Raw genomic sequence first — 27,185 nt, forward strand, 5'->3', positions numbered from 1 at the left:
AACGTGTTCGATGTCAGACTTCCTTGCGAGACATTAGTGACACCCTGCGCCAAGTGGGAGCGTGTAAGCGATGCATGATGCTGCAATGTGCGATGTTTGCGAGCTGGAGCGAGCCGAAAGCGGTCCGATTTGGATTATTTCCGAGTCTTGCGCACCGTCCCGAGGAGGGGTACTCTGTCTGTCCAACTTGATTGCCTCGTATCCGTTCACAGCATACGGCGCGCGTATTGACGAAACGAAATGGGAAACAAAGCGTGAACATGGCCAAGACACGCGATGCCGTTTCTTCCTACGTTCGGCCTCGTGGGCCTCTGCGTCATGGGCCTCTGCGTCGGGTTGCGTCACTCAGCCACAATCCTTTACGCGCTCGACTCTGCTTCAGTGCCGACAAGCATTGGATTGATCCACTTTGAGTAGAGGAACGGGCGGTGCAGCCCCATCGTATCTCTTGTCCTTGCTATCTTGCCCACGTCTCCACAGTGCACCAGCCTCAGGCGCAGCCACAGGTACTACGAGGTGCTATTCCGGCGTCATACAACACGCGTCGACGCTCATCTGCAGGGACCCTAAAGGCTGCTTTTCGCTTTTCCTTCTAATTCTACACCCCATCTTCCTTCTTTCGGCTCGCGGCTCCCTAGCCCGTGTTTTTACGTTGCTATTAATTCAAGTATGCCCGCCAATCTGGACACCCCGCCCGCCATCCAGCTCAACGGTGCTACCGAGCCCACCACGATGAATCCCCAGCCATCAGTACAGAACTTTGGCGAACCAGCACGGCCTGCTGTGCCCACGCGCAATGACACGACCTACTCCAAGTTCTCTACCATGTCGGTGCCGCCAGAGGGGTCCATATTGACAGGCAAACAAGAGCACTGTAAGCAATATAGCGTCATCCATGGCCTATACCAATACTGACGAATGCGCAGACCTCAAGCGCGAACTCATTTCCCAGCAAACAAAGTACGAAATCGCCGAACTATCCTCTCCTACAGCGCTGCGACGCTTTGGCGCACCCTTTCGCTCAGATGCCGGCGAAGTTGCGCCAGAGGATTCAGAGCTGCCCCTCCTCCGCTACATATTCGTAAACCATGTTCGAAACTTCCCCTTCCTGGACAAGGCAAAGGAGAAGGAGTTCTGGCAGGACAAACTCCAAGTTGTACGTTGTGTAAGGTCGTTTTAGGTAGAGATGGAACTGACAAAGGTGCTGTTGTAGTTTCTGGAGTCCTTCGCGAGCAAAGACATCTCATCCTCAGAAGACCGACTGGAAGAAACCAAGAGAAGAAAGTTGGCTCTCAAGGCCGAGAAACTGGTCGAGCTAATGATGGTCTCTGGTATTCCCACAGCGTCAGGTTATGAAGAGAGGATACGCTTCGCCGAGATGGAAATTGTAGACCGTCAGGCAAACGAAAAGGGTCTCACTATGAACACGCCGAGCGGTCACTCCATTAACGGCTGGGATGTCAATGTCTCAGGTGTCAGGACAACATCGGTAAAGAGACATCTCCGGTACCACACACACGCGGTAAGTAGGCATGCAGGTCGGAACAGCACAGAGTCTAATATTGCGTTTCTAGGAGTACCTCATACGAGTAAAGCACGACGGAGACAAGGACTTCTACATTGGCCGCCGATACGCAGATTTCGTTCAATTACACAAGCGCATACGTCTCGAACTTCCCGGCAAAGTGCTCGCCCCGCTACCTCGAAAGAACGCGAAAGATGGACTCCTACAGTCAAGTGCTGATGACGATGATATTAGCTCTATCTCGTCGGGATCTACCCAGGGGCCTCCTCCTCCCGAACCTGAGAGTAGTGGTGGTGGTGGTCTACGCAGCTACATTTTTGGTAGTGGACACAAGAAGAACGCTTCACAAACATCACTAGGAAGACGCTCACCAAGAGCTTCAGCAGACTATTCGGCGTACAAGCCTCCCCGAAAGCTGTACAGGGAAGAACAACGTGTTTCTCTTCGCGCGTTCCTTCGATCATTCCTACACAATGAGCGAATCGCCCAGTCGAACGCTATGGCCGAGTTCCTCACACGCAATCCTATTGAGGTCAACGAGGAAGAGATGGAAGACATCCAGAGGCGAGAAGAAATGGATAAGAAGCGCATAGAAGAGCAGAGACAATTTTACGAGGTCGCGCGAAAGCGAGCAGCGGAGCTAGACATCCACATGGAGAAGTTCAGGAGAGAGATCGTAGAGAGCAATGGTCTCTCCCACTTGTTCCAAGAAATCAGGGTCAAGAACACCATCGCAGACCTCAAACCAGAGTACCAAAAGTTCGCAGAGTGGTTACGGATAGAAGTGGCTGCTACCATCTACCATTTGTTCTTAGCGGAAGACAACTCTCCCGAGCTGTTTGCGCAAGCGAAGCGCATACATTCCCTTGTTCCATATGGTGTCCTCAAGAACGTCATTAGGATAGCCAACCCTGCAGCTGTCATGAGCGGAGTCCTGGATCTGTTCCTAGCACAGCCGTTTGGCGCCCGCTCACTACTTCAACGCATATTCGGTATGGCTATCAATGACGGTGTAAACTCTGTGCAAAAGACAATCGACACACTCGGCTCAACTAGGATCAAGGATGACGTGCTTTGCGACAAGATCAAAGCATACGTACAAGCAGACGAAGGTGTCAAGGAAGCGATACGACAGGAAGCCGCACGCGATAATGTTGACGTGGTGGTTACTATACTACGTTCGGAATTTTTCGAACCTGAGTTGTCTTCGCAACAAGTGGAGAAGGTTTTCAATGCCTACGTTGCATGGAACAACGCGGTCGAAAATGTGAGATCGAGCCGCCCCAGCAGAACAACTAGCAGCCGCAGCAATGTCAGTACAGCCACTAACACGACCGGTCAGGTCGAGAAAGAGATGCGATCAGGCGCTGAGCTCTTCGCGCACTTGAAGCAATACTTGAAGCTCTGTCTCAGACAGAGAGATAAGTTGATGATGTTGCAAATCATCGAAGAGGTAAGTTTGACAGGACAACGATATTTGGAATGAGTGACTGACGTTCTTTTAGCCGACAACTCTCCAACTCTTCCGAGATTTGTTCACTATCTTCTACGAACCGCTCGTTCGCGTCTACAAATCTGCAAACGTATACAACAGTATCACAGACTTCGCCATGTTCGCCGATGACACTATCAAGACGATCGAGGCTTGTCAACGGCAAGAAGTCTCAGCAGACCCTAATCAAACGGTGCAGGCCTTTATTGATTTATGCGCCCGTCATGAGGGTAACTTCTACAAGTTCGTTCACGAAGTCCACAAACACGACAATGGTCTCTTCGACCAGCTCATGGGTTGGCTAGAGGGTATCTTGGACTTCCTCCGCCACGGCCCTGGAAGTGGTGGTAAGCTCGATATGAATGCACTCTTCCAGGGCGGCATGGACTCAAATATGATCGACAAGAACAAGGCAATTCGCGAGATCAATAGTCTGATCAAGTGGCAAATGGCGAGGAAGAAGTGGCATTCAGACAAGACCAGGCAGAAAATGGCGAGCGGTGGTGATGATCCTGATCCGCTTATGGGTGGCATCGCTGGCTTCAAGTCGAGCGACTTTGGACTCAATGCGGTATGTCTTTCTCTCCCACAACATTTTGATCGTATACTAATGTGGTTTTAGATGGATCTCCAGGATCTTGAACTCGATGATGATGGTAGCGACTCAACCGACTCAGAAGACATGGACGATACAGATGTAGCGGATCCAATCGAAGCCGAACGCAAGAGCCGGGCTCGCGCTGCTGAGAAACTCAGGAGAAAGGCAGGTGAACCGAAAAAGCCGCCTATTGTGGAACTGTACAAGCTCAGCGATGGTTTCAACAGCATGCTCAGGAACGTTCTCGCTTCGTAGACTATTTATATGCCTGCCAGGTCGCATAGCGCCGATCTGGTCACTTTTGTATAGCATCATGGTAGAGCACTCTGGTTGTCTCCAAGACCTAATAGAATCACTTCAACTCTCTTCATACTTCCACAGCGTATGTGCTCCCATTTGTACTAATTAACTCTTGGTGCTGGCGGCACAATGCACCCACGTGCTGGGTATGCGCACCTACCAGAAGCACTCTAGCGCGGCGCAACGCTCGGAGCTAGTGTTCAGTCGCATAGCTGTCCTTTTAGTTCAGCCGAAACGCTGCCGCGTCCACGCGTTGAACTTGCTCACCATTTCCCTTCTTTGTACAATGATACTGCGGCTTTGGCACGAATTGTGCTGATATTCATTCTTTGACCTTCTTCTTTCCCCAAACGCAGCGCCAATTGCGTTTACAGTGCAAGTGAGGTTGGTCTCAAGTACAAGGCACGAGGTACTACCACATACTGAGCGACTTTCGGTTCCACCCTTCGCCCCGCGCTCTCACCCCGAAACTCCCGTCTATCGCAGAGCTCGCTGGTAGAACGTACAACCCGCTTCGAAACTCCTCAAATCTTAACTACCCTCCAGCGGTAGCCCGCCAACATGCCTGCCAAATCGCGATTCACGAGGCTCGATGCCTTTACCAAGACGGTCGAAGATGCGCGCGTACGCACAACATCCGGTGGAATTGTCACCATAGTCAGCTTGTTGGTCATCTTCTGGTTAACGTGGGGCGAGTGGTCAGACTACAGAAGAGTGACTATACGGCCGGAGTTGGTGGTTGACAAGGGTAGAGGCGAACGCATGGAGATTGCCTTGAACGTAACCTTCCCACGGGTACCATGCGAGTTGCTCACACTTGATGTTATGGATGTATCTGGAGAGTTACAAATGGGCGTCACGCATGGTATCAACAAGGTCCGACTGAGTCCTGAGAAGGAGGGCAGCAAGGTTATTGATATCAAGGCTTTGGATCTGTAAGTCTATATAGAGTGCATTTGGACCGAAGAGGATATCCTGAAGCAGCAAAGTGCTAACAACAACTTCAGGCACGCGGACGAAGCGTCACATCTGGCTCCCGACTACTGCGGCGAATGTTATGGCGCACCTGCTCCCACCAATGCAATCAAACCCGGCTGCTGTAACACCTGCGACGAAGTCCGCGATGCCTACGCCTCAATCTCATGGTCCTTCGGTCGTGGAGAGGGAGTCGAACAATGCGAGCGAGAGCACTACGCCGAACATCTCGATCAACAACGCCAGGAAGGATGTCGTCTTGAGGGCAGTATCCGTGTCAACAAGGTTGTTGGAAACTTTCACATCGCTCCCGGAAAGTCCTTCTCGAACGGCAACCTACACGTCCACGATCTCGAGAATTATTTCAAGGACGAGTATGCGCATACCTTCACCCATCGGGTTCACCAGCTTCGCTTTGGCCCTCAGCTCAGCGATGTGGTTGTCCAAGACCTGCAGAGGAAACACCAGGGCTCTGCCGCAGGTGGATGGTCGAACCACCATATCAATCCTCTCGACGACACCGAGCAACACACCGACGAGAAGGCATACAACTACATGTACTTCATCAAGGTCGTGTCAACGGCCTACCTGCCACTCGGATGGGAGAAGGAGACTAGCCGTCCTGGGAAACAAGATGAACTCCTTGGCGCTACCATTGATGCTACATACAAGGGCAGTATTGAGACGCATCAGTATTCTGTGACCAGCCATCATAGGAGTCTCCAGGGTGGTACTGATGAGAAGGAGGGTCACAAGGAGAGAGTCCATGCTAGAGGAGGTATCCCTGGTGTTTTCTTCTCTTATGTAAGTTTTGGAGTTCCTTGCCCTTGATGCTTGAACATGGTTACTAATATCCGCAACAGGACATCTCACCAATGAAGGTCATTAACCGTGAAGTTCGTGATAAGACTTTCTCTGGCTTCCTCGTTGGTCTCTGCGCCGTAATCGGCGGTACTCTTACCGTCGCAGCAGCCGTGGACCGCGCACTATACGAGGGTGTGAACAGGATTAAGAAAATCCATTCACAGTAGATGGCTATTGCTGCCTCAAGGTCTTTCCGTGGACCGTCTCATTGTTGCATTTACGCGCGTTCGTGTCTGGAGTTTTCGGCGTCGCAGGGTATCTTCGGAAAGACTTAACCCATCTTTACATATGGTTGGTGTGGAGGGTGGGGTGTAGAAAGACGGAAATTTTTCTCAAACAAACCTTGTATTATCTAGGTTAGACATCTAACAAAAAACATATGTTCACGCCAACATTGCTTTCAGTCGTCTTATGAACAATTTGTCTTGCCTTCTATCATGCTACATTTTACCAGCATTTTTTGGCTTATAGTACCTAGATTCTTTTATTTTGGAATGCAGGGTGTGTAACATGCAACGAGAGACTCGAATCTTTCTCGTGTAGGATTGGTATAGACGAGAAGGTGATATCCAACTACCTTTTGAAAACTCTTAGAGAAGCCACCAAGTCTTAACAGGGCGAGTGTCTTCAGGCTATCATCAGAGTGGTTGCCTAGCTGCATTGCTGCCTGATTACAATACGAAGAGCGAAGGCAGGAAACTATTGTTGTATGGACCTAGAACAGAGCAGTCGATGAGCAGGCATAGCTAATCGGCGCAGAACGATAGATGCAGGTAAGATACAATAACAGTAAACTTTGGTCCGACGTCGAAGGTTCCGTGGATCGTGACCAATGACGATTGTTAGAGGGCGAGAAAACGTGGCTTGGCAACGCACGGACGCCCGACCTTTATAGACAATCCCATTTCCTCGGTCTTGCTTGCTCACATACACTTCTACAACAAAACAACCAACGTACTCCGACAAGAATGAACGATCAACCAAGAGGCGGACGAGGACGTGGTCGGGGTCGAGGACGCGGGAACTGGAGCGTCTCCTTCACACCACAAAACCACGATGACGATCAGATGATGCTCGATGGTGACTCCTCACGTGGACGGGGCAGGGGACGGGGACGAGGAAGAGGAGGATTCAGGGGTGGTCAAAACCATTTTCAACACGATAACCGCCAACACGACAACCGCTCACGAGAGCCGGCAATCGACAAAGAGACTCTTGAAAGGCTGAAGTCAAATCCATCGTATCCGCTCATGGAAGGCTTCCTCGGACGACGATACGACGCAGCTAACAAGCTGCTCAATCTTTCCACTATCGCTAGCGACCAAGAGATCCTCCAATCCGGCATGTTCGCCTCAGAAGGCGCACAGAAGAAGTTCTTCCCTGCCCTCATGATCGTTTGCGATGCCATTCTGGAAACGCAAGAAGCAAAAGAGCAAGCAATCCACAGCGTCACACTCGCCAGCAACAACCTCCAAAACACACACGCCGTTTACCAACTCTGCAATCACTTCCGCCACATCCAAAATCTCGATCTCAGTAACAACGCTTTCGCAACGCTGGACGCGCTAAAGCCTTGGAAAGGTCGTTTCAGGAATGTCGAACACCTCATTGTCGACCCGTTTCCAACTCCAAACTGGGAAGATGAGATCATTTCTTGGTTTCCCAAACTCAAAATCTTGAATGGCAATCAGGTTCGTCCTGACGCCGCAGCGGCAAACAACACCGCAGCAAACGCACAACAAATACCGGCGTCTACTACACCAATACCCACACCCATACCCGCAATTGCTGATCCGGAGCAGCAAAGGAAAGAAGAAATGATCCTTTATGTCCAGCGTGAAACCAACCTTAAGCGCGATTACGCCATTCAGTGCCTGGAGGCTGGACAGTGGAATATCGAGCAGGCAGGCATCCTGTTCGCACAAAGTCGCGAGTCTTTGCCAGCTGAAGCATACAACTAGATGTTTTCGTGTGATACTATCTTCACAATATCACAACTCGAACAACTCTTCCCACTTGGACAACACGGACGTCTGTACAGCAGAGAGCGGGTGTTTCTATCATGTACAGACAGTTTCTGGACGACATCACTTTACCACTAGGAGGAATGAGGAGCGGGACTTTTCTTCCACGGTTTGGAGCGACGCAAAAATGATTTAGGACGGAGCATAGCATGGCGTTGATTGTTTGTATATGGAGCATGGTGTGGTACATATACCCACGCGTATCGAAGCAGCAGCACGAGTATCGTGTAGATAGAATGACAATGTCACAAACAATGACCTACCAAGCCTTACCCTTGCCATCCTAATAGGCCTGAACAGGCTAGCTTACCTCACGTCAGCCAACAAAAAGACTGACTTTGCGCATTCACATATATCATCACGCATGCAAATCGTAACACTAGTTTTTGAACGCGCAAAAATACGCTCCAGGCCATCAGCCGAGCACAAATAGATATCATCTCTATGTACTGACAACATATATACTAAAAGGAAGAAAAAAGCTGCATTACCACTACCGAAAGACCACGAAACTGCTTAGTGACTCTTCCTCTGCGCATTAGCCAACGCACTGTTAAGCGCGGCCGTAACATCAACATGAAATAGCGGCCTGTTCAGCCCTTGAACAACCGCTATCCGGCCCCTTTGCCTAGTATCCCCAGCCTCAGCATTTCCATACGCTTTGCTGTGTTCCAATTGCTTGGATATGCTATTCGTCTCGGAGCTGTCGCCCGATTCTGGATGTGCGGCTTCGATGTCGTGACTTCGTACTTGAGACAATGTGCGTTGGGCGAGGAGGTTCTCGCGTGCTTCTGCTTGCGCGGCAGCCGAGTCTGAACCACCAATTTCGGCGACACTGAAGATGGGTTTCCAGCGGTGTGTAATGCCGCTGTCGGGCGTCTCGGGAGTGTAGTAACCGAAACCGGCTGCGGCAAGAGAGCGCTTGGTCCAGCGGTTGTTGATGTTGCAGAAGTGCCAATCGACCGTGTCTGGAGCTGCGTACTTGTCGAGCTGATTCCTTACGTCAATCAAGTTTTGTATCGAAGTAAGATCGACGTTGTTCACAGACGAAAAGTCGAGAATGATAGCCTTGAGTGTGGGCCGCTCGTCTTCCGTTTGAGATTCTTTTCCGCGGCGAGGGCCAGGGTCATTCCATGGGCGGTCGCCGGGTCTGTTGTAAGTCGCTTGGTTTGTACGGCGTGTCTTAGCGAAGACGATTTCGGTGAGTTGGTCGAGGTAGTGATTCGCATTGGGGTAGTTGAAGCCTTCGCTGAAGCGGTAAATGAAGATACCTGGGTAAGGGTCTTCCAACTGAATGCTCGGGTTGGATCCATCCTTGTGATCAATGGGTAGGAAAACTTCGCGAATGGAGTGCTCTCCCTCTGTAGGCTTCTGCTTATAACCAGGGGAAGGCACCTTGTCTTCTTCGTGTGGGTCCAGCAAATGATCGCCAATAACGGAGTGGATCTTGGCTCTGCCCATAAAACGGCCCTTGGCTTTGAACAGACGGAAAGCGAACATGCCGGCCGATACGGAAACTGTAACGAAGATACCGTTCTCGATGCTGGAAAAGACAGTGACGAGAACACCGATGAAGAAGATCAAGACCTCAAGTGGTGAGATTCTCCAGAACTGGTACACGGTGTTTGGTGGCGTAATCAAGTCGAGCACTGCGTGGATGATGACTGCCGACAGCGCCGCGTTGGGAATATACCAAAACATAGCTGGAAGTGCGTAGATAGCGAGCAGCACTACAACGGCCGTAATGACACCTGCGAAAGGCGTACGGACACCAGCCTTAGACTTGATGGCAGTACGTGAGAAAGAACCGGTTGCGGGGTATGCTCCCAGAAAGGGGCCCAGACAGTTGGAGACGCCGATGGCCACAAGCTCTTGCGATGGGTTGATAACGTAGTTGTTCACTCGTCCAAAAGACTTAGCGATGGAGATGTGCTCAATGAGGAGGACGATGACCGTCGATGGCAATTCGGTGGCGAACGACTTAATGATAGGGATCGTGACCTTGGGTACGCGCGCGTGTTGGAATCCTGACAATGTAAGTATTGGTATTTATCAAGGTTGAGAAGCATCTTACCTCGTGGAACGTTTCCAAGGGTGGTGATGATCGGCTTGGTTCCGTTGGCCCTGTGCTCTCTGTTTGCCAGGTAGCTGAACAAGATATACAGCAAGATAACAAACACTGTTCGCAGGGTGTTAATGAAGAAGAACAGCTTCGCGCGGGTGGGGAAGCGCTTTGCGAGCTGGCCACAAGTAAAACGGATGCCATATAGGAGGAAGAGGCAGGTCAGACCGAATGATGCGTTGAGGTTGGTTCGTCCGAGGTGCTTGAGCGAGTTGATCACCACTCTATATGTGGGGTCCCTAGTCGAGAAACCTGTGATACCCATCATGGTTGGAAACTGGCCAGCAGCGATACTGAGTGCGGAACCGGTCATGAACGCTGAGATCGCAGGCAATGAGATGAGATCCACAATCCAGCCCATACGGGCCAGACCCAAGAAAAGAACGATCGATCCGGCGATGATGGCCAAGGAAGATGCGATCATGTCGCGCGAGATATTTTGACCAGCCAATTTCTCCTCCGCTGATAGCACAACGCCGCCGGTTACTGTGGATAGAACCGCGACGGGTCCGATGGTGATATCTTTTGAGGTAGCAAAGAACCAGTAGATGAGTACACCCATGAATGAAGAGTACAGTCCGAATTCGACAGGAAGCTCAGCGAGCTTTGCATAAGCCATACCCTGAGGAACGACAACAGCGCCAACGGTGATACCTAGCGAGAGTCAGTAGTCACACAAAAGTCATATTGGAGCTCGACATACCAGCAACAAGGTCTCCAATTAGCCATTGTACGTTGTAGCGACCTATCCAGTGGAGGAACGGAAACAGGCTGTAGCAGTACGCTCTCAGCTCGGGACCACTGGGAAGAGTATCTTGGATCCATTCCTTCGCAGTAGGTTCGTCTTCAACATAGGTGTCCGCTGAGTCGATAGTAAAGACGCTTTCGCCTCGGGTTACACGCTCTGATCCAGTTTCGTTACGGTAGTGCAGGTCGATGCCCAGGACCTTTGCCAGGCTCAGGCCGACTTTGTTGGCTGTAGAAGCCATGGTAAAGATAAAATGTCTTCAACGCGCTCGAAAGAAGGCGCACTGGTTCAGCACTTGGAATGCCACGTGCTTAAGTCCAGTACCAAGTTTGACAAGGCCGAATAAGCTTCAGAAGCAAGGACAAGAACTGCCAGGCGTTTGAAAGCTTATCTATGAGGACCGCCGAGCTGGGACGTGTGCACAAGCACAGCACAAGCAATTGGTGGCTTAAAGCTGAACCACACGCGGTGTCTCCAGGGCAAATGAAAGTGATGCAGTGCTGGTCTGGGCTGCAGGATCGGCCCGGTGAGCTTCGAAGTCGAGATAGATTGGGAAGCTTGAGTGTACTGGATGTGGGAAGGACCGAAGCCTTGAAAACGCCTCCGAATTGCTTGACCTGGTGGAATATTGCGTGATCGCTACCGTTACTGAATCGGAATCGGTGTTGAAGGGATCCGATATAGGCTGCTAAATGGCTCGCAGTCTGAGAAATGTCAAGACTATAAGGCCACTGCTATGACAGAGGGCTTGAGGTAGGTAAGAAGTGTTTCCAAGCAACACTTAGGTGAAGGGTTCTCACAAGTGACATAATGCTGCCCTGATATGCCGATCAAATCTAACGAAGTTCAAGCGACTGTGACGCTTTTCGCCGCGGTACCGGCTTCAATCTGGAGGCAGATGGGTCGAGCTTGCAAGGGTATGCGGGTGCGGCGACAGGGATGAGGCGCGAAGGATGTGATGGTCGCTGACGGCTCGCCCTAGTACCCAATAAAACAGGCAAGGCCCGAATTGCGTGCTCGGGAGCAAAGATGTCGACTTCGGTGTGCAAGCACGCCAAGTGAGCTTGGTGAGTGATTGAGGTGTGGCATAATTGGCACAGGCGGATCCTTCCAGAGCATTCGTGATAACATCCTCATTTGACGTTCTACTATTTGCATTTCTTTTGCCTCGATCCACCTTGCTGAGCACGACATTCAGCCCGAGGCCTACCTACAGTACGTGCAGCAATCTTTTTGCACGCTTGCAACGAAGTATTCTCCAATCGCAAGAGGCGGCATTTTCAAAATCTCAAGGCTCTTTGTTGAGCACAGTCGTGATGTCGAAAAGTCAAACCTGACGTCATCCTCTGGGGAAAGCCGGCTTAGCGGGTACGTTGAGACGGCACTTGGATCCTCGACGGGAACTTGGATCCAATCCAGGGCAACCGTGTCTGCAAACCACAAAACGCCCGTGATAGAACCGATACTGGATCCATTGTAGAGAAGAAGTTTGTCGGTTCGAATAAGGTTCTGTGCAGGATGGCAGCCGCACGTGGGGAAAACTGGTCCTGACTAGGCGAGCAGACGCCTTTGAATGTGGGGTTCTCGTCCTTTTAGGAAGTGGGATTACAAGAAGTGCATACCGCCATTGTCAATGCCATGCGCCAGCAAACACCATTGATAGGTTTTCACGATACCTCTGGTCTAGATTTTACGAGTTGCTGCCTGACCATTCTCCGCTGTGATTGAAACTCAACACTTCCGATACTACGGATGGGTTGCTTCCCAAAGGAGCGCCGCTCCCGCATCAAACTAGCCTCGCGCCCTCGGTGTCATCACTCCCCGACTCCCCTTCTTGGCTGACCCTCAGTCCTTCGTACTCGCAACCCACACGGTTGCCCACCTTGAAGACTTCTCCGGAGTTGTACGACACGATACCTCCACCAGAAGGACCCAGTGCCGAGTCAGATTAGTCCGTCCATCCGATCTAGGCCGACGTTACTATGTTGTAATGCGAGCAGATGTGCCCACCCGAGACCTACTCGTAGATGGATCTACTACGTACAACATCGGTTGCAGGATATTATCCCACAGCGATATCTAGACAGAGTTTGGCCGAGTGCATGGTGTCTACGAAATAGCGTGTTCTTTCTAAGTTGTGATCGGCATTGCAAAAGTACCGTAGAAGTCGCTGTGGTAACATCAATATATCTGCAGAATACAAGATAGTAAGAATCTTAGGGAACCTGTCTGCTTGAAGCATAACTCAGGAAACAGAACTCCCTTGTATATTCACATCTCTGTGATCACATATAAGCAGAAACCTACTATTGACTTGAGCAAGCTGTTCAGTCTCTGAAAGTGATAACAACATGCAGCCATTTGAGGCGTAGAGTGATCTCTTGACTGTCATATATATATGAATCCAGATTTCTATAGGTTGTTGTCCCAGAAGGGTCAAACTCTTTCATTGAAGATACCAAAAGCGTTGTATTACATTACATAGAGATTCCATTCGACAAATAGCGAGCGATTGCCTCACCCAATCAAACCATCCAAAGTTTCACTTCCACTTTATGGATAATAGTACGCCATGTCTCTCAGAATATTGTATGCTACCTTCTCTACCCTAACATGCACCTTCGACTCTACATCTTTCTTCGCCCGTTTTACCACAAGGTCTGTCGAGTGCGTCATCAGAGTTAGGTCATTAAGCTCGAGGGCGACTTCTCTAAGACCATTAAACATTAAACCGCTCTCACGAAGATAAGGGGAAAGTGTTACAAGGTCATTGTCGACTTGTCCGGTGCAACAATACCCATCTATCAACAAGCGAATTGTGCGAATGGCATTGCACTGTTTTGGTAAGAGAGTCTCAACGAGCTCACACCAGGGGTAGTAGTCATAAAGTCCAAGGGAGTTCAGCTCCAAGGGTAATAACATCGTCTCAGAGTGTATTTGTCGCGAAGTGGTCGTGAGTGCGAGAACGTAGCCTGACGAGCCCAGGTCACATTGCCCGTGTGATCGCGCATCTTGGGGGGCGAAAGACTCGAAGGGGGAAGAGGTCCAGAGACCAAACTGAAACTCAACGCTGCCTAGTACATGGGAATATATTTGCTTACGGATCTCAGCTGGAAGGCAGAGAAGCGTGGATCCGCGTGGGTTGCGAAGAGTTCTGCAACAATCAGTATCGATCTTTACGTCACGAGAATATGTTTAGGGGCATGCATTGCTTCGCGCGCAGGAATGTAGGCCATGATTCTGATGTTGACTTGGTCGATGGTGGATATTGGACAGTGGACGGTGAGTGGTAGATACTGAGTAGAGTAGAAGACGGACGAGGAATGAGAGTGTGTGCTTGCTAACGGTCGACTATAGGAAAACAACGGTGATTGACAAGGCAGATAGATGTTACTAGAACAAGAAGCAGCGCTAGTCGAGGAAAATGTGCACTGATGTCGAAGTGAGGTTGAAGCGAGGACAAAAGAAATGCTCAGGTGCTACCAATTACTTCATCTTTCTAAGAATGAGTGAAAATACATCATTATCACGGTGAAAGTCTACATGTACATTTTGGCACACTCAACACGTAATGTCAAGAAAAATGTATTTTGTAGCGGACTGTTATACGCCTGGTTCACGAAGCGGTAGCAAATGACTACAGCACTCAATACTGCTCCATCACCATCGTAAAACAACGGATTCAGCAACGCCGTTACCAATGCACTAAAACCAGGAATCCCCATTCCTTTTAGACCTCACTCTCCCTAACCTCTCTTCCTAGCCTTCTTCGCCCGATCATAAGCATTCTTCTCCCTCCCTTCTTCACCCTGGATCTCTGCCACAAGCCTCCTGTACTTGGTCTCATACGCCTTATCCTTCTCCTTCTTCTCCTTGAGCGTCTCTCTCGCAATGAAGTTGGCATCCTTGCGCAACTCCCTAAGCGCACCCTTCTTCTCGCGCTTGTATTCCTTCTGCAGCTTCTTGGCTTCCGAGCGCTCCTTGTCGGGGTCGTAGTGGCGGTTGGGATCGAAGGATTCTTCGAATTTGGGAATGCTGGACTTGATGGGCAGGGGGCGGTGGTGGTGGAGGAGAAGAGGTCGCCGTTTGGAGCGCGCAAGAGATAGGCGAGCGCGGAGGTTTTGGTAGGTGGACGTCTGGTTTGCGGATTTGAGGGGTGTAAGCAGAGGGGTGAAAATCTCGATGAACGCGGATGAGGCACTCCAGAGTTCGGCAGCTGTAATGACGTTCTTGCTGTGAGCTGCCAAGAGAGCAGGCGTGGCGTGCTCTGATTTCAGCGAGAGTGCGGTATAGCGTATGAACTCAGGGATATATCTCTTCGATAGTCTTTGGTATTGCAGACATAGCGCACCAATGAGAGCGCCGGTAGCGACGTCTTTAGTAGAAGTAGGTGAAGTAAGTCCCATCCAACGTGCCATGAGTGTGATGGCGGGAGTGACAACTTGGTGGAAGTGATCGGAGGTAGGGAAGATGGATCCGATAGCGGAAAGTAGAGCCAGATCACCTGGAGTTGGATCATTCGATACCTGAAGCTGCTTCAAGTGTTCTCGGAATTTGGTGGCAATCTGAACTGGGTATGACCGCGACATGGAATGAACATGACGGATGATCGCTTCGACCACAGCTAACGATGCAGCCGGTGTCTGATTCGATAGGTAGAAGATGTGATCGATGAGTGCACATGCGAAGTCGGCAAGCTTGTGCTTGTTGTCGGAGTGTAATCCAGCGTGGTAGAGCGCACGTATCCTCTGGATGGCAGTGGAGGTATCGTTGGGTGCAACATCCTTGAATACACTCAATAGCTCTTCGTGAGACCGCGGGCATTTATACGTAAACGCCAGCTTCGACGAAGGCTCGATACCGAGGGTGAGCACGCCATTGACAGCCTTGGGCTGCTCTTTCCGCTCCGGCATGACGTGCTTCAAGAAGTCTGCGTCCTCTTCATCCATGGCCATTGTGTCGTCAATCGCAGAACCAGCGTCAGACTCATCGTCAGACATGTCTGCTTCTGAGTCGGTAGCAACGAGGTCGTCGTCCATGATGAAGTCGTCCTCATCTTCAACGCCCTCGGGTCTCAGCTGGCCTGGTGCTTTCAGACCGAACTCGGCAGCATCATCTGGCATGCTATCGTAGTCTTCGTCTTCATCTTCGTCTTGCTCCTCAACGTCGTTCTTGCGCGGCTCTTCGTCGTCGCTGACGGGCTCTCCGCGCATTCTCTTCATTCGTTTTTGCTCGAGTTCCTTCAAGCGATTAGCCTCTTCCCTAGCCTTCTCGTCTTCCGTCTTTGTCCGTTCCGTCGGCTTCGCTCGAGAATCTTGCATGAGTTGGCGCACGCGTGTATCGTACTCTCTATCCTTGTCTTGCTGTGTGGCTCCAGCTAGAAGCGCAGCGCGGTCGGCGTTCATGCCAAACTCGTTGACCTGGGAGTCCTTGGGCTTCTCAGGCTCGGGCTTCTTGTTAATGTGTCCTCGTAGAGCGGCCAGTACGTCGTTGAGGTCCTTGTCGAGCTCATCCCGTAACTCATCGTCGTCCTCTTTTTGTGCTTGACGCTCGTATTTGTGCTGCTTTGACTTGGCCACGACTTCCTTCATGACCTCTGCTTTGCTCTTCTTCCTCTCTGGCTCGTCTGCAGCCGCGTCGCCATCCACATCGCCATCTTCGTCGTCTCTCCGCCTCTTCTTCTTCAAGAAGCCATCTTCGCCGTCGCTTGACCCAGCAATACTGGCCGCGTCGTAGTCTTCCTCTCCAATCTCGTCGTCAAAACGCAGAGATTGTCCACCATGAGTAAGCTCAACCTCATCGGCATCGTCCTCAAGGTCGAACACATTGCCACCCCTCTTGCGCTGTTGTTCCCTCTCAAAACGCGCCATCTCACGGTCCTCTAAGCTCATCGTCGGGTCATCTTCACCTATCCGCCTATCCAGGATGCCTCCGACCTTGTTCTTGCGGTGCATCTCCGGAAGCAGCGACTTCCTACGTGCCTCCTCGCCTGCGCTCTTGGTAACACCGGGCCTACCGAGGATCTTCTTGGGAGCATTTTCGGCCTGCGCAGAGACATACTCGTGTTTGTGAGGGCGCGCAAGATGCTTGAACTCGAAGGGATTGAAGGATTCGCGAATCGAAGCGAGCGCAGAGGCTTTTCGTTCGTGGTGGTCGGCGTTCTTGGATTGCGACTTCTTCTGCTTCTTCGACTTTTGCGGGCCGGTAATGCCTTGTTCGCGGAGAGAGGCCTTGAGCCGCTTTAGCTGAGACGGCGGCATCTTTGTGGCTATCTAGAGGTCCGGGGACCTTTGAACAGGGTATTCGGCGCTGAGAGAGCTCGTGGGCGACATCGAGATGGTCGGCTTGAAATTATTTTGAAGACCAAAACTTCGGCATGGGTGACCCCTGTCTAGCGCCACGACCTGCAGCGCAGCGCCGCTCCGCTCCCCACCTTCACACGCGACGGCCGTCATTGTCCACGCGCAAGTGCATTCACGACGGCATCATGTCTCCAGACCTCGCCGCCATATACCTCACAACATGACCACATATCCCTCGCTATGGCATCCAACATTCCCGATCACTGGCTCTGGCTCGGCCTTGGTACATCCTCCCTCCATCAACCTGACCAACCCCGCTAACCCATCTCTTAGGCGTCTTCACGTTCATAGCCGTCCAGCAAGTCTCCTATGGACTCCACAACATTCGCACCCTCACTGAGATTCGAAACCCACAAAACATCCCCCAACAACGACGTACCATCCCCTCCGGTCCGCCTACCCACCAAGAAGACGCGATCAAGACAAGTTCTCTCTTGACACTGGCGACAAGCCACAACAACGATATCCGCGCCTCCGCTACAAAGATCCTGTGTACACGTTTCTACGCCTCCAAGTCTGCCAAGGATCTGCTTATCAAGGACTTGTACTGTGCAGATGGGGAAGTGTTGCATCGCGCGCAGTTGGCGTTCAATCTGTTAGGTGACATGGGTGTCTGGAGGGACGACTCTTTGTTACCAAGCAATGGATTCCGATGGGATGTTATCCAGCCTAGAATGGGCGGTAGCTCTCAGGGCGAAGTGAGGAGGAGACGAAGAGAGGCCATGGTGATAAGCGATGGTGAGGGGATGATAGGAAGTGAGGACATTTACATGAGAGATCTGGAGAGAGAGGAAGAACCAAGTGATGACAGTTTATTTGTTTCGGCTTGAGGATACTAGGTTCTTGGACAGGATTTGAGATGCAGATTATGATACCCCAACGATGCTAGAATACACGAGTCCTTTATGTAAATCTATTACTGCTCCTAATGTTCTACCAGGATCCAACAGCGAACACCACTCCTGTGTTCGTCTATCGTCCGTCCTCACTCCGTCCAAATCCTCTGAACCCTCCAACATCCCTCCTGAAGAACTTGCCAATATTCTTCAGGTTACTCTCCAGGTTTGCGCCTCCATCGGCACCTCCAGCCTGCTGCTGCTGGCCTGGCGCAGGACTACCAAATCGATCAACACCATCCCTCGCGGCATTAACGAGCATGTTGCCCAGACCCGCTGCGTCAAATCTGCCTCCACCTAGACTCGGTGTTCCCATCGTGCCCATTACACTTCCTGCCGCACTTCCAACGCTACCTGCAGCCTGAATCTGCAGTGGTGTAAGGAATGGCGAGTTTTGCACAAGGTTTTCGTGGTTGGGTGATGCACGGAAGGCAGAGAAGAGGTCGAGAAGTTGGGTTTGCTCAGCCTTGCGGATTCCCTTGAGATCGAGAATCTTGCGGAAGTTGGTATCGGACTTGTCGGCAATGTGGATAAGGTAGGCTTGCACGAGGGCTTCTGGCGGCGAGGGACGGACTTGCAGCGTCTTGAGAAGAGGGTCGATCTTGGACATGGAGTGATTCACGCGTTTGATGAAGCTGGTAGGATGGTTAGTAGTGCGCCTGGGCAGATCAGAAGATGCTTGAGCAACATACCTTGCCGGTGGTGCTGTACCAGGCTCCTCATTGAGCGCGGGAAGTTCCGTGAAGCCCTTCTTCAGCACGTAGGAATCCAGCAGCATCTGCTCCGCGCCAACTTCGGAGATTGGCTTACATTGCATTATATTCGCAATGTACGTGGAAGCCATCATATCGACGAGGTTGTCGCTGAAAGCTCGCGCATACTGCTGCTTGTGAAGATACTTCAGGATTTCCCCAGACCTCTCCTTGACGTTGCGCAAAAGCTCTGCCACATAACTACTTTGGTCGCCAACACTCTCGAGTTTCGCCCACGGCGTATTTCGCATCTCCCTCCAGCTAGGTTCACAAGCGATCTCGACTTTCCGGACAAGCATTCGAACTGTGGCGCTAGCAATACCCATGAAGGCGTCGGCCTGGCTCTGCAGATCAACCTTCTCTTTAAACTCCTCATCTATGCGACCTCGAATCTTTTCTTCTAGTTGGTTGCAGGTCATGTAGCAATAGTCTGCAGTGTTAAGAATAAGGACAGCATCTTCGACGGAGGGTCCTTGCGCTCCTGCCTTCTCGCTAAGAAAGTAGTAGAGCACCTGCTGGCCGTACTGATCTAGATACTTAGCAAAAGTCATGGATAGCTCCTGCAACCTCGTGCCAGTCGAAAGCTTAGCGCACTGCGCCAAAGTCAGACGATAGAATTGGAACAGCTCTGTCGATGAGGGTATCACAGCTTGAGGAGAGAAATCCTCTTCTGGATTACGGAGGGGCTGTTGTCGATACTTTGGCATAAGATTTGCAAGTTGCCTATAAAGTCAGCGTTGCAACTCTTGAGTACACATGTGTAACGTACTTGTCTTGAGACTCGACCCAAAGACTCATGTAGGGTTCAAAAGCCTCGGAGATAGCTTGACTGAAGCCATGCGGTCGGTCGTCCTTGGAAGCTACCGTATCTATCGAAGAGCGAGACTGCACTGGGTAAGCATGTTGAACGACTTGACAGCCAATCTTCACGAACCTCATTAGCAAACCGCCTTTCCAAGCTGTGCTCAAAGTCAAGCGTCTCCTGCAAGCATGAGAGGAGCAATTCGACATCCAGACTCTGCCCGTCGCCTCTCCGTACGGACTTTTGCAATATGGACTTGAAGTCTTCACGGGTTCCTTCGCAGAACGAGTTGGCCAGCATCTCATTCACCCGCCAATAGGCTGGGAAGATGGAAGCATGTTCGACGTCGTATGTCTTCATCATTCGGTTGAACCAGCTGTATCTCCGTCCAATATTGTCTAATGATCCAGCCTGTCATTATTAGCGTGCTATCACCACGGGCAAACATGGGTGGCTCACTTCATCGTTGCCCCGGAAGACCTGACGGTATTCGCGCAGCTGCGTATTGCAGTACCAGTTGATGAGCCGTGTACGAGCATGTTCCCCAAGCGCATCGATGACCAGGCAGGCTTCTGCGAGCATGGCCTTTCGTGACGCTGTCTCCCCCTTGGCGAATGTCACCTCGAAATCCTCGCAGACCTGCTCCAGCAATTCACCCTGCACATCCGCCACGTTGCGACTCAGGGTTGCAATCTGGTCTATAGAGCGGTAACTCTTGAAGTGTGCCACAAGTTGTATCACGGCCTGCAGTAATTGTGCGCATTCTCGATATTGCCGTGACTTGCTAAGGCTCCGTAGTTGTTCGTATGCCGTCGTCAACATCTGAAGGCGCTTCAACGCTGTCATAGAGAGCGTCAGGTTCTTCTTCGTACTATCCAAGCGCTTTATGTCTGCAGTCATCTCGGTGATGGTCTGTTCTGTCTGCATTGCCCGCTCTCGGACACTCTCAATCTTCTTGAAGAGGTCCGCCAGCTCTGCCTTTGCAGCTTGTATACGCTGGATGCTGTCGGCATCTGAGCTAGACTGCGAGGCGACAACGCCTGCAATGTCTTCGTCAAGGTCATCCTGGTAGTTGCGGAGGGCGTCGGAGGTGGCAGAGACGGAGGAGAGCGCGGCGGGGTGGGAGAAGAGGGCGTTCAGATGGTCAATGGGATCGTAGTCAGCTGCATTGAGCGTCAGCGTCGAATCCATGCCTGCGATTGTTATTAGGACGGCGTACTAGATTCCAGCGAGGTGGACGGTGCAGGCATATGGTTCGGCGGGAGTCCGCATCAATCGCATGCGCCCGTGGTACACGGTTGCAATCGTTGCAGCGGCGAATAGGGCACGTTAAGGGTACGGGACAAGGTCAGATGTATCCTATGTTATTTGGGAAGCAGTACGTGCGACGTAGTATTATCGGCAATTCCGCACTCTTCTTCATGCTTCAAGAGCTAACATCCCACGCGTCCCCAGGCCTCGATCAAGGGTCCGAGGGTCCGAGCGCATCCCACTAGAGCAGCCCTTACGTATGGAGACATCAGCATCCAACATGTACGGAGCATGAACAGCAGCATTTAGGCACAACAGCACTCATCAATACATTTGGATGCTATACAATTTTAGAATACAGCCACGTAGTATCTATTGCGGAAATAGACCTAGGAAGCCATTGTACACCAGACTGCGATCTTTCTGAGTGAGCGAGCTTGCATCACCTGTACCGGTCCAATAGAAGAGTCCACCTAGTCCGTTTTGTCGCACGTAGTTGGCCTTCATTCTGACAGTTTGCGGGGTATCGTACGTGACTAAACCTCCATCACCACCAATACAGTAGGCTGCGCCAAGCTGCTCGTCTACGTGCTCTTCCGCACCCGGACGTGGCAAGTCTCGGTACTCGAAGGTGCCCTCCTCTCCTGCTTGACCAGAGAACGAATGGCCTATACCACGGGTCCCGGTGAAACTTCGGCCGTATGCTGGCACACCCATGACGATCTTGTGTCTTGGGACGCCTTGCTGCATCATGTAGGAGACAGCCGAGTGGCAGGATATTGCGGCTTCGGGGCTATGTGGAATGTGTGGTGTGAATAGTTGAGCTTGATGACCGCATTTCTCCACCCAAGGTCCGCTGTAGTCATAAGCCATGAGGTTGATCATGTCCAGGTAGTGCGAAGCGTGCGCCAGATTGATATGTTGGAGGGCCCATTCGCCCGCTGGAAGTGCCGAAGAGAGTGTGTATTGGGGAGCTGGCAAGTACTGACGGAGTGAAGCCAGGAGGGCGATGTAATCCTGGCCTTGGCTAGCATCTGAAGGGTGTTCCCAGTCGACTGTTGCCTGGTCAGCTTATGCATCACCATTGCAATTGGTATACTGACTGTCAATTCCATCGATACCAAATTGCTGTACCAATGCCAAAGACGACTGAGCAAAACGTTCACGGCAGGCAGGGTCCCTGGCAACACCCGCGAAAGGCTCACTACCTTTCCCACCGCCACCAACAGACAGTACAACCCGTAATCTGGTGTACTTTCGCTTCAAGAGGGCGAAAGAGTTAAGACATCCTTTCGCTGCAGGAATGTCGTCAGTGCCTGGAACATCAATTTGAGCATCCGCCCATTCATCGCTTAGCTGTAGAACGAGTCAGCTAGGGAAGCTTCTATGCACCTGATAGACCTACGTATACAGTCCCATCATCTTTCACCCTGTTACCATGTTAGCCCACGTATTTAGCAACTCTCTTCAGTGCTTAGCGTACCAGGCAAATGCGTAGAACACATGTGAAATGACATCGTAGTTCAGCGATACAGGTGGCTGATCGCGATAGATGCGCCAGTTAGGATAGTAAACTCCGTTCCAATACATAGCTTGCAGCGGTGTGGAAAAGGTGGTGTCGTGACCAGGCGGGTTGAAGTAGTGTCGGCTCATTTTCGGTCGTCGTAAGCTATGGCTTAGCTTCCTGCACGTCAGGGCGCCCTGCAGGTAAAGGCCGGTAGCCGGATCGTAAAGGGTGAAGCTGAACGGATATCGGAAGCTCTTTCTCGTGTTAGGTTTCGAGATATGGTCTTGGTAGTGAAGATTGAGATAGGTGCGTATGTAAACCAATAGCAAGAGCTATGTGTGTCGACTATCCTTGTGGCTTGGATGTTGGCTGAGAAAGGAAGACGAATGGACGACTTCAGGTCGCCGAAGATAATTCTGGGGTACCTCTTGTTTGTATGTGAATATAAATGCACGGCAATCAATAGTGGCGCCAGAAGCCATCGGTGATGCAATGCCTTTGATGATCGCCTTGAAGTCAACGGACCGCGCAGTCATCCTTGAACGAGCGAAGGCTCCTATGCGGGACTTGCTATAGCGGCTCTACTACAGATTGAACGGTGAAGCCCAGTCTGGCAACTGATGAGCTACAAATTCACACTAGGAATGTGCTACCAAGCATCATTGATCGCGGGAAGCAGGTCTGCGTTGCGGATGAGGCCGCAATTTTGTCAATATTCCGACGTCTTAATGTGGACCCTAGTGCTTCAAGAGCAAACTGTTCGAATCCACCCGAAGTGGTTCGACACTACCTGATAAAGGCGCGAGTGCAAGGATATGGTAACGCAAAGATGATTGTCTAAGGAACATCAGTGTTGAGCCGGAGTGGCTTCTCAGTGGGTTGCAGAATGGTAGATGGAATACTGAATGCTGATTACACGACCAGGAACGGTCTTCCGGATACTGTGGGGAGAAGATATCGCGAAAGCGGCTAGAAGGAGAGTAGCCAAGAAGCATCAAACGCCGCGTTGCATGAATGGTGACCGAGTACAAAGGCGACCCCGCACAGGATAAAAACCTGGAAACGATCGTGGCTGACTGCGAACACGTTGACGAAGGTGCACACATCATGCAAAGCGTACCGACGGGCCGTGGAGAGTGAAGTGAACACCGAAGAGCGTCGCATACGTGGGGTCCCAGGGTTGCATCAGATGTATATATCGGTTCGACGGCACGTTGGAAACGCAAACGCAACGAGTAGATCAGGGTCAGTCAAGACCGAGCGGGATGCAGCCGCCATGTACGACGTTTTTGGCAAGCTGCAGTTGTGGATACGGGATTACACACGGTGATCGCCGTCGAGAACAAAGAAGCCGCACCTTCTCTTAGCGTCCACGTGAAGTCGCGTCCCTCAAGTCTTGGCAGTGATGCTGCGCATATTCTAGTACTTGCGATGTCACATTAACAACGGAGAACTACAACTTTGTTCCTTATATCCATCGCGCACAGCCCACTCCCACAAGACAGCTGAAGCGCGTCAGTTTACAACGCCCTACGATGACCGAGGTTATGAATCCCGTACCAACGCCAGCACCAGAACCGAAGCCTGTAGAAAGCCAGCAACCACAATACACCTTCAAGTTCAGCGAGTTCCTTCGGCGCGAATATCGCTTTGGCCTCAATCCGGACCGCCCAGTATGCAAGGCGTACCTCCAGGGCCATTGCCCGGACGGCAATAGATGCCCGAACAAACACAATGTCTCGTCGTCATACAACAAGTATGTAGTCGCGTGATGAAGCGTATACAACACTCGCAAGCTAACTTATCCCAGTCTTGTATGCAAGCATTGGTTGCGTGGTCTGTGCAAGAAGGGCGAGACATGCGAGTTTCTTCACGAGTACAACCTACGACGAATGCCCGAGTGCTCATACTACGCCCGAACCCAGACGTGCTCTAACGGTGATGACTGTCTTTACCTACACATCGACCCCGAAGCCAAGCGTCCCTCATGCCCACACTACGACAGAGGGTTCTGTCCGCTTGGTCCGTACTGCGCGCTCAAACACAACAAGAAGGAGAAGCTATGTCCCTTTTACCTCTGCGGTTTCTGTCCCGAAGGGAAGGGCTGCAAGTACGGGGCACACCCACGGTTCCCTACCGATCTCCAGAAGCCTGAGGTGCGTGTGGAGAAGAGTCCTGAGGAGCTCGAAGCCGAGCGGATAGAGCGCGAACGCGAGATGATGAGGAGAGAAGAGGAGGAACGCGAGCGTGACGATAGGAACGGTCACCAAGGCGGTCGCGGCTTTAGGGGCAACTGGGACCGCAAGAAGCGCGGAAGAGGAAGGGGCAGAGGCGGAAGGGGACGAGGAGACTATTGATCCGCTACGATCCTGCTCATCGGAGCTCCAGAACATTACGAAGCGCCTTTCATCCAGGCGGAGGCTGAATATCGCACCTGACACGCATCACGCTCAGGCTGAGGATTCGGAGAGATGGAGAGGAGAATGATACCCCCAGGCTTGGCTCTGGCGCTAAGTGCTGAGCAATAGAGAGAAGTTTCGACTTTAGTGGTTACCAGTGGTCTCGTCTGACACTCGAATTGGCTTGGAGAGTCGTATGCACACATATGATCGCGTGATGTTAGTCACGGCGGGAATATAATGTTGGTTCCGGGGCGTGATCTGAAAAGCATGGGGGTGGCATAGAGTATTACCTATAATATTACTTCGAAGTACGACCGCTTGTGACGGGTTCCGTGAGACTTTTCACCATTTGTCTGGGCCTCCTAGCGACAAACTTCACGAAGCTTCATCGTTTTGCTATCTCTCAGTGGGCTTGGACAACTGTAACTTCAAGGTTAGACACGCAAACTGCCTATTTACCAGCATGCGTATGCAAGCTGTGATGTCTAAAAGTTCAAATGTGCACCGTCGTTGTCTGGCCTCGTTTTTAGCGCACCGCCCAACACTGAGTGCTAGTCCAATTACTTCGTATTGTGGAGCGACCCCAACATCATCTACCGCAATCCAGTTTCGACTTCGCTCCTTCACGTCCATTGAGCATCGTTTGTTCTGCGCGTGATAGCAGCTGTCTGTTGAGAAATAAGCCGCCGCAATCCAGCAGATACTACATGTCTACTAGAATACCCACCAGTGGCGTGCAGCCGTGGTATGGCAACATCAGATCAAACTTTCCATTGTTATCTCGAACGGCGCTTGCAATCTCATATCCTCAGTGTCGATGGTATGTAACTAATAAGCTACCGCCGTCTCTGCATTCACCATTTCCCCTTGTGATGTAGGTTGGGTCATCTCTGCGTTCAGAGCCGTCGAAAGACATTCTGTTTATCTTTAGGAAGTCAACCAGAAGCTCTGAACACCTATCGCGGTCACCCATCGGCCTTGCGAGCGCGTTGCACTGGTCATGTGTAAAACACGCATGAGTCTCCCTGGCGCTTCTACTCTCAGCATACGTTGAATATACACGCCGTAACTCTTGTCTTTTCGGGCTCCGATTGATGTTGTGGTCGTACAGGTTCTCTCTCGATGTCAGAGGCGCAGGCACTCCACCAGTGGCTTTGCATCTCCACCACCCCTGGAACTTGGACTGCAGCTATATGGGCGTCTGCCCCCGCACTCAAGCGACGAAAATCGAATCAGCAAACACTCCTTCATTGCAGCAGCCAGAGACAGCTTTTCAGTAAGCGCGAGTCAGACACCACACCTCTTTTGCGGCTCAGCTGGGGACTGGATTTCGACGAATGCTGGGTATCGTCGCGACGGTTTCTCTTACCTACGCTCTTCCTTAGGTGAATAACTCAGCATTTGGCCAATGACTATCGACGCGAATGATGCGGTTGCTTTCTGTGACCCGATGGATATATAGTCTTACAGGACGACATTGCACCTCAGCACTACAAAGCACTACGAAGTCTCATCTATTCAAGCTCAGCCGACAAGTCACAAACGTCAAGACAGACATTCCGCCGCACTCAAGCTCTTCAACAACGTAGCCTGATCCTCTTTGGAATAGTTCCCGGACATTCTTTTCTCACCATTCCCGAACAAATATTTCGTGTCTCAACGAAACCTCCTCTCATCTTTGCTCAACTTCTCTGCGTTTGAAGTCTTACTATTGCTCTCAACGTCGCACTCACTCTCTGCGATTCCTCGGACCAATGGCAAACCCGGCCAATTACCCGATGCACCCACAGCCATCGTCGGCACAACAAGCTCCGAACAATCTGCTCAACCACTCGACATCGAACTACAAGGCGTATCCTGAGCTCGCCTCTTTTCTTTCGCGCTGTAGTAGGTATCTGCATCTGCGAAGGTTTTCCGCGCTAGCAGTCCGCCTTCTGCTTTACCGTCAGCATGAGTTGGCGACACTTGAGAAAAAACTTGAAACGCTTGAACACGAAGACGCCCAAGACAATGACCTCAAAAAACGACTCTTCTCGAAGGATTTTGCTCATCTCAAAGCACAAGGCTATAGTACAGGGGCTTGTGATACACAAAAAAAGGTGTATGAGGCACTCAAATCAGAGATGAAAGAATACGGTATGTAATGCTCAACAAACCTGTACCCGACATAGGTTGACATTGAGTAGAGGAAGCACTAATGCGCTTTGATCGCCTTGCTCAAAAAGGCTATGAACCAAAGGAAATCCACCTCATTCAAGGGTTCATCGCTAAGAACATCACTTCTTTTGCGGGGCTTGATTCGGCAGTCTGGGGTTCTCTGGCAGAACCGACAAGTCACGCACCTGATATGATTCAAGTGGTGGATCGACCAAGCCCTAGTACGGTGAGTAGATTCTTGAAGGACAAGTTCTTGCTATGGATACCGAAACTCCCAGGGTGGCTGCAGATACTCTTGACCGGGTCTAGGAGACGACCAGATATATATGGCCATTACAAGTTCAGCAATCGCAGACTCGACATGGTCTTGCTGTCGATAGGTAACGTCGCTGCTTCGTTGCTAATGTA

The 27,185-nt window shown here is 51.2% G+C and overlaps 9 protein-coding genes across 9 annotated transcripts; 5 read left to right on the top strand and 4 right to left on the bottom strand.

Annotated features, from left to right (window-relative positions):
• Positions 1-669: 669 nt before the first annotated feature.
• ALTATR162_LOCUS7189 (uncharacterized protein) lies at positions 670-3,870 on the top strand (the record flags this gene model as incomplete). The annotated part of the gene is made up of 7 exons (XM_043314817.1): positions 670-874; positions 927-1,156; positions 1,214-1,522; positions 1,575-2,792; positions 2,868-2,978; positions 3,031-3,588; positions 3,640-3,870. The coding sequence occupies 7 exons, from the start codon at positions 670-672 to the stop codon at positions 3,868-3,870; spliced, it is 2,862 nt and encodes a 953-aa protein (XP_043170752.1).
• A 606-nt stretch (positions 3,871-4,476) lies between these two features.
• Positions 4,477-5,921, top strand: ALTATR162_LOCUS7190 (uncharacterized protein; the record flags this gene model as incomplete). Its single annotated transcript, XM_043314818.1, has 3 exons — positions 4,477-4,850; positions 4,923-5,694; positions 5,754-5,921. The coding sequence occupies 3 exons, from the start codon at positions 4,477-4,479 to the stop codon at positions 5,919-5,921; spliced, it is 1,314 nt and encodes a 437-aa protein (XP_043170753.1).
• A 1,083-nt stretch (positions 5,922-7,004) lies between these two features.
• ALTATR162_LOCUS7191 (uncharacterized protein) lies at positions 7,005-7,715 on the top strand (the record flags this gene model as incomplete). The annotated part of the gene is made up of 1 exon (XM_043314819.1): positions 7,005-7,715. One exon carries the CDS (start codon positions 7,005-7,007, stop codon positions 7,713-7,715), a length of 711 nt encoding a protein of 236 aa, XP_043170754.1.
• Positions 7,716-8,294: 579 nt separating this feature from the next.
• ALTATR162_LOCUS7192 (uncharacterized protein) lies at positions 8,295-10,889 on the bottom strand (the record flags this gene model as incomplete). Its single annotated transcript, XM_043314820.1, has 3 exons — positions 8,295-9,805; positions 9,853-10,554; positions 10,604-10,889. The coding sequence occupies 3 exons, from the start codon at positions 10,887-10,889 to the stop codon at positions 8,295-8,297; spliced, it is 2,499 nt and encodes an 832-aa protein (XP_043170755.1).
• Positions 10,890-14,394: 3,505 nt separating this feature from the next.
• Positions 14,395-16,908, bottom strand: ALTATR162_LOCUS7193 (uncharacterized protein; the record flags this gene model as incomplete). Its single annotated transcript, XM_043314821.1, has 1 exon — positions 14,395-16,908. One exon carries the CDS (start codon positions 16,906-16,908, stop codon positions 14,395-14,397), a length of 2,514 nt encoding a protein of 837 aa, XP_043170756.1.
• A 282-nt stretch (positions 16,909-17,190) lies between these two features.
• ALTATR162_LOCUS7194 (uncharacterized protein) lies at positions 17,191-17,840 on the top strand (the record flags this gene model as incomplete). The annotated part of the gene is made up of 2 exons (XM_043314822.1): positions 17,191-17,233; positions 17,284-17,840. 2 exons carry the CDS (start codon positions 17,191-17,193, stop codon positions 17,838-17,840), a joined length of 600 nt encoding a protein of 199 aa, XP_043170757.1.
• Positions 17,841-17,982: 142 nt separating this feature from the next.
• ALTATR162_LOCUS7195 (uncharacterized protein) lies at positions 17,983-20,651 on the bottom strand (the record flags this gene model as incomplete). The annotated part of the gene is made up of 5 exons (XM_043314823.1): positions 17,983-18,541; positions 18,599-19,381; positions 19,428-19,543; positions 19,593-19,871; positions 19,920-20,651. 5 exons carry the CDS (start codon positions 20,649-20,651, stop codon positions 17,983-17,985), a joined length of 2,469 nt encoding a protein of 822 aa, XP_043170758.1.
• A 432-nt stretch (positions 20,652-21,083) lies between these two features.
• Positions 21,084-22,364, bottom strand: ALTATR162_LOCUS7196 (uncharacterized protein; the record flags this gene model as incomplete). Its single annotated transcript, XM_043314824.1, has 4 exons — positions 21,084-21,766; positions 21,815-22,067; positions 22,117-22,141; positions 22,195-22,364. 4 exons carry the CDS (start codon positions 22,362-22,364, stop codon positions 21,084-21,086), a joined length of 1,131 nt encoding a protein of 376 aa, XP_043170759.1.
• A 1,389-nt stretch (positions 22,365-23,753) lies between these two features.
• ALTATR162_LOCUS7197 (uncharacterized protein) lies at positions 23,754-24,575 on the top strand (the record flags this gene model as incomplete). Its single annotated transcript, XM_043314825.1, has 2 exons — positions 23,754-23,974; positions 24,029-24,575. 2 exons carry the CDS (start codon positions 23,754-23,756, stop codon positions 24,573-24,575), a joined length of 768 nt encoding a protein of 255 aa, XP_043170760.1.
• Between the last annotated feature and the right edge of the window lie 2,610 nt (positions 24,576-27,185).

Source organism: Alternaria atra (assembly GCF_907166805.1).
Source record: "Alternaria atra isolate CS162 genome assembly, contig: 28, whole genome shotgun sequence".
NCBI lineage: Eukaryota > Fungi > Ascomycota > Dothideomycetes > Pleosporales > Pleosporaceae > Alternaria > Alternaria atra.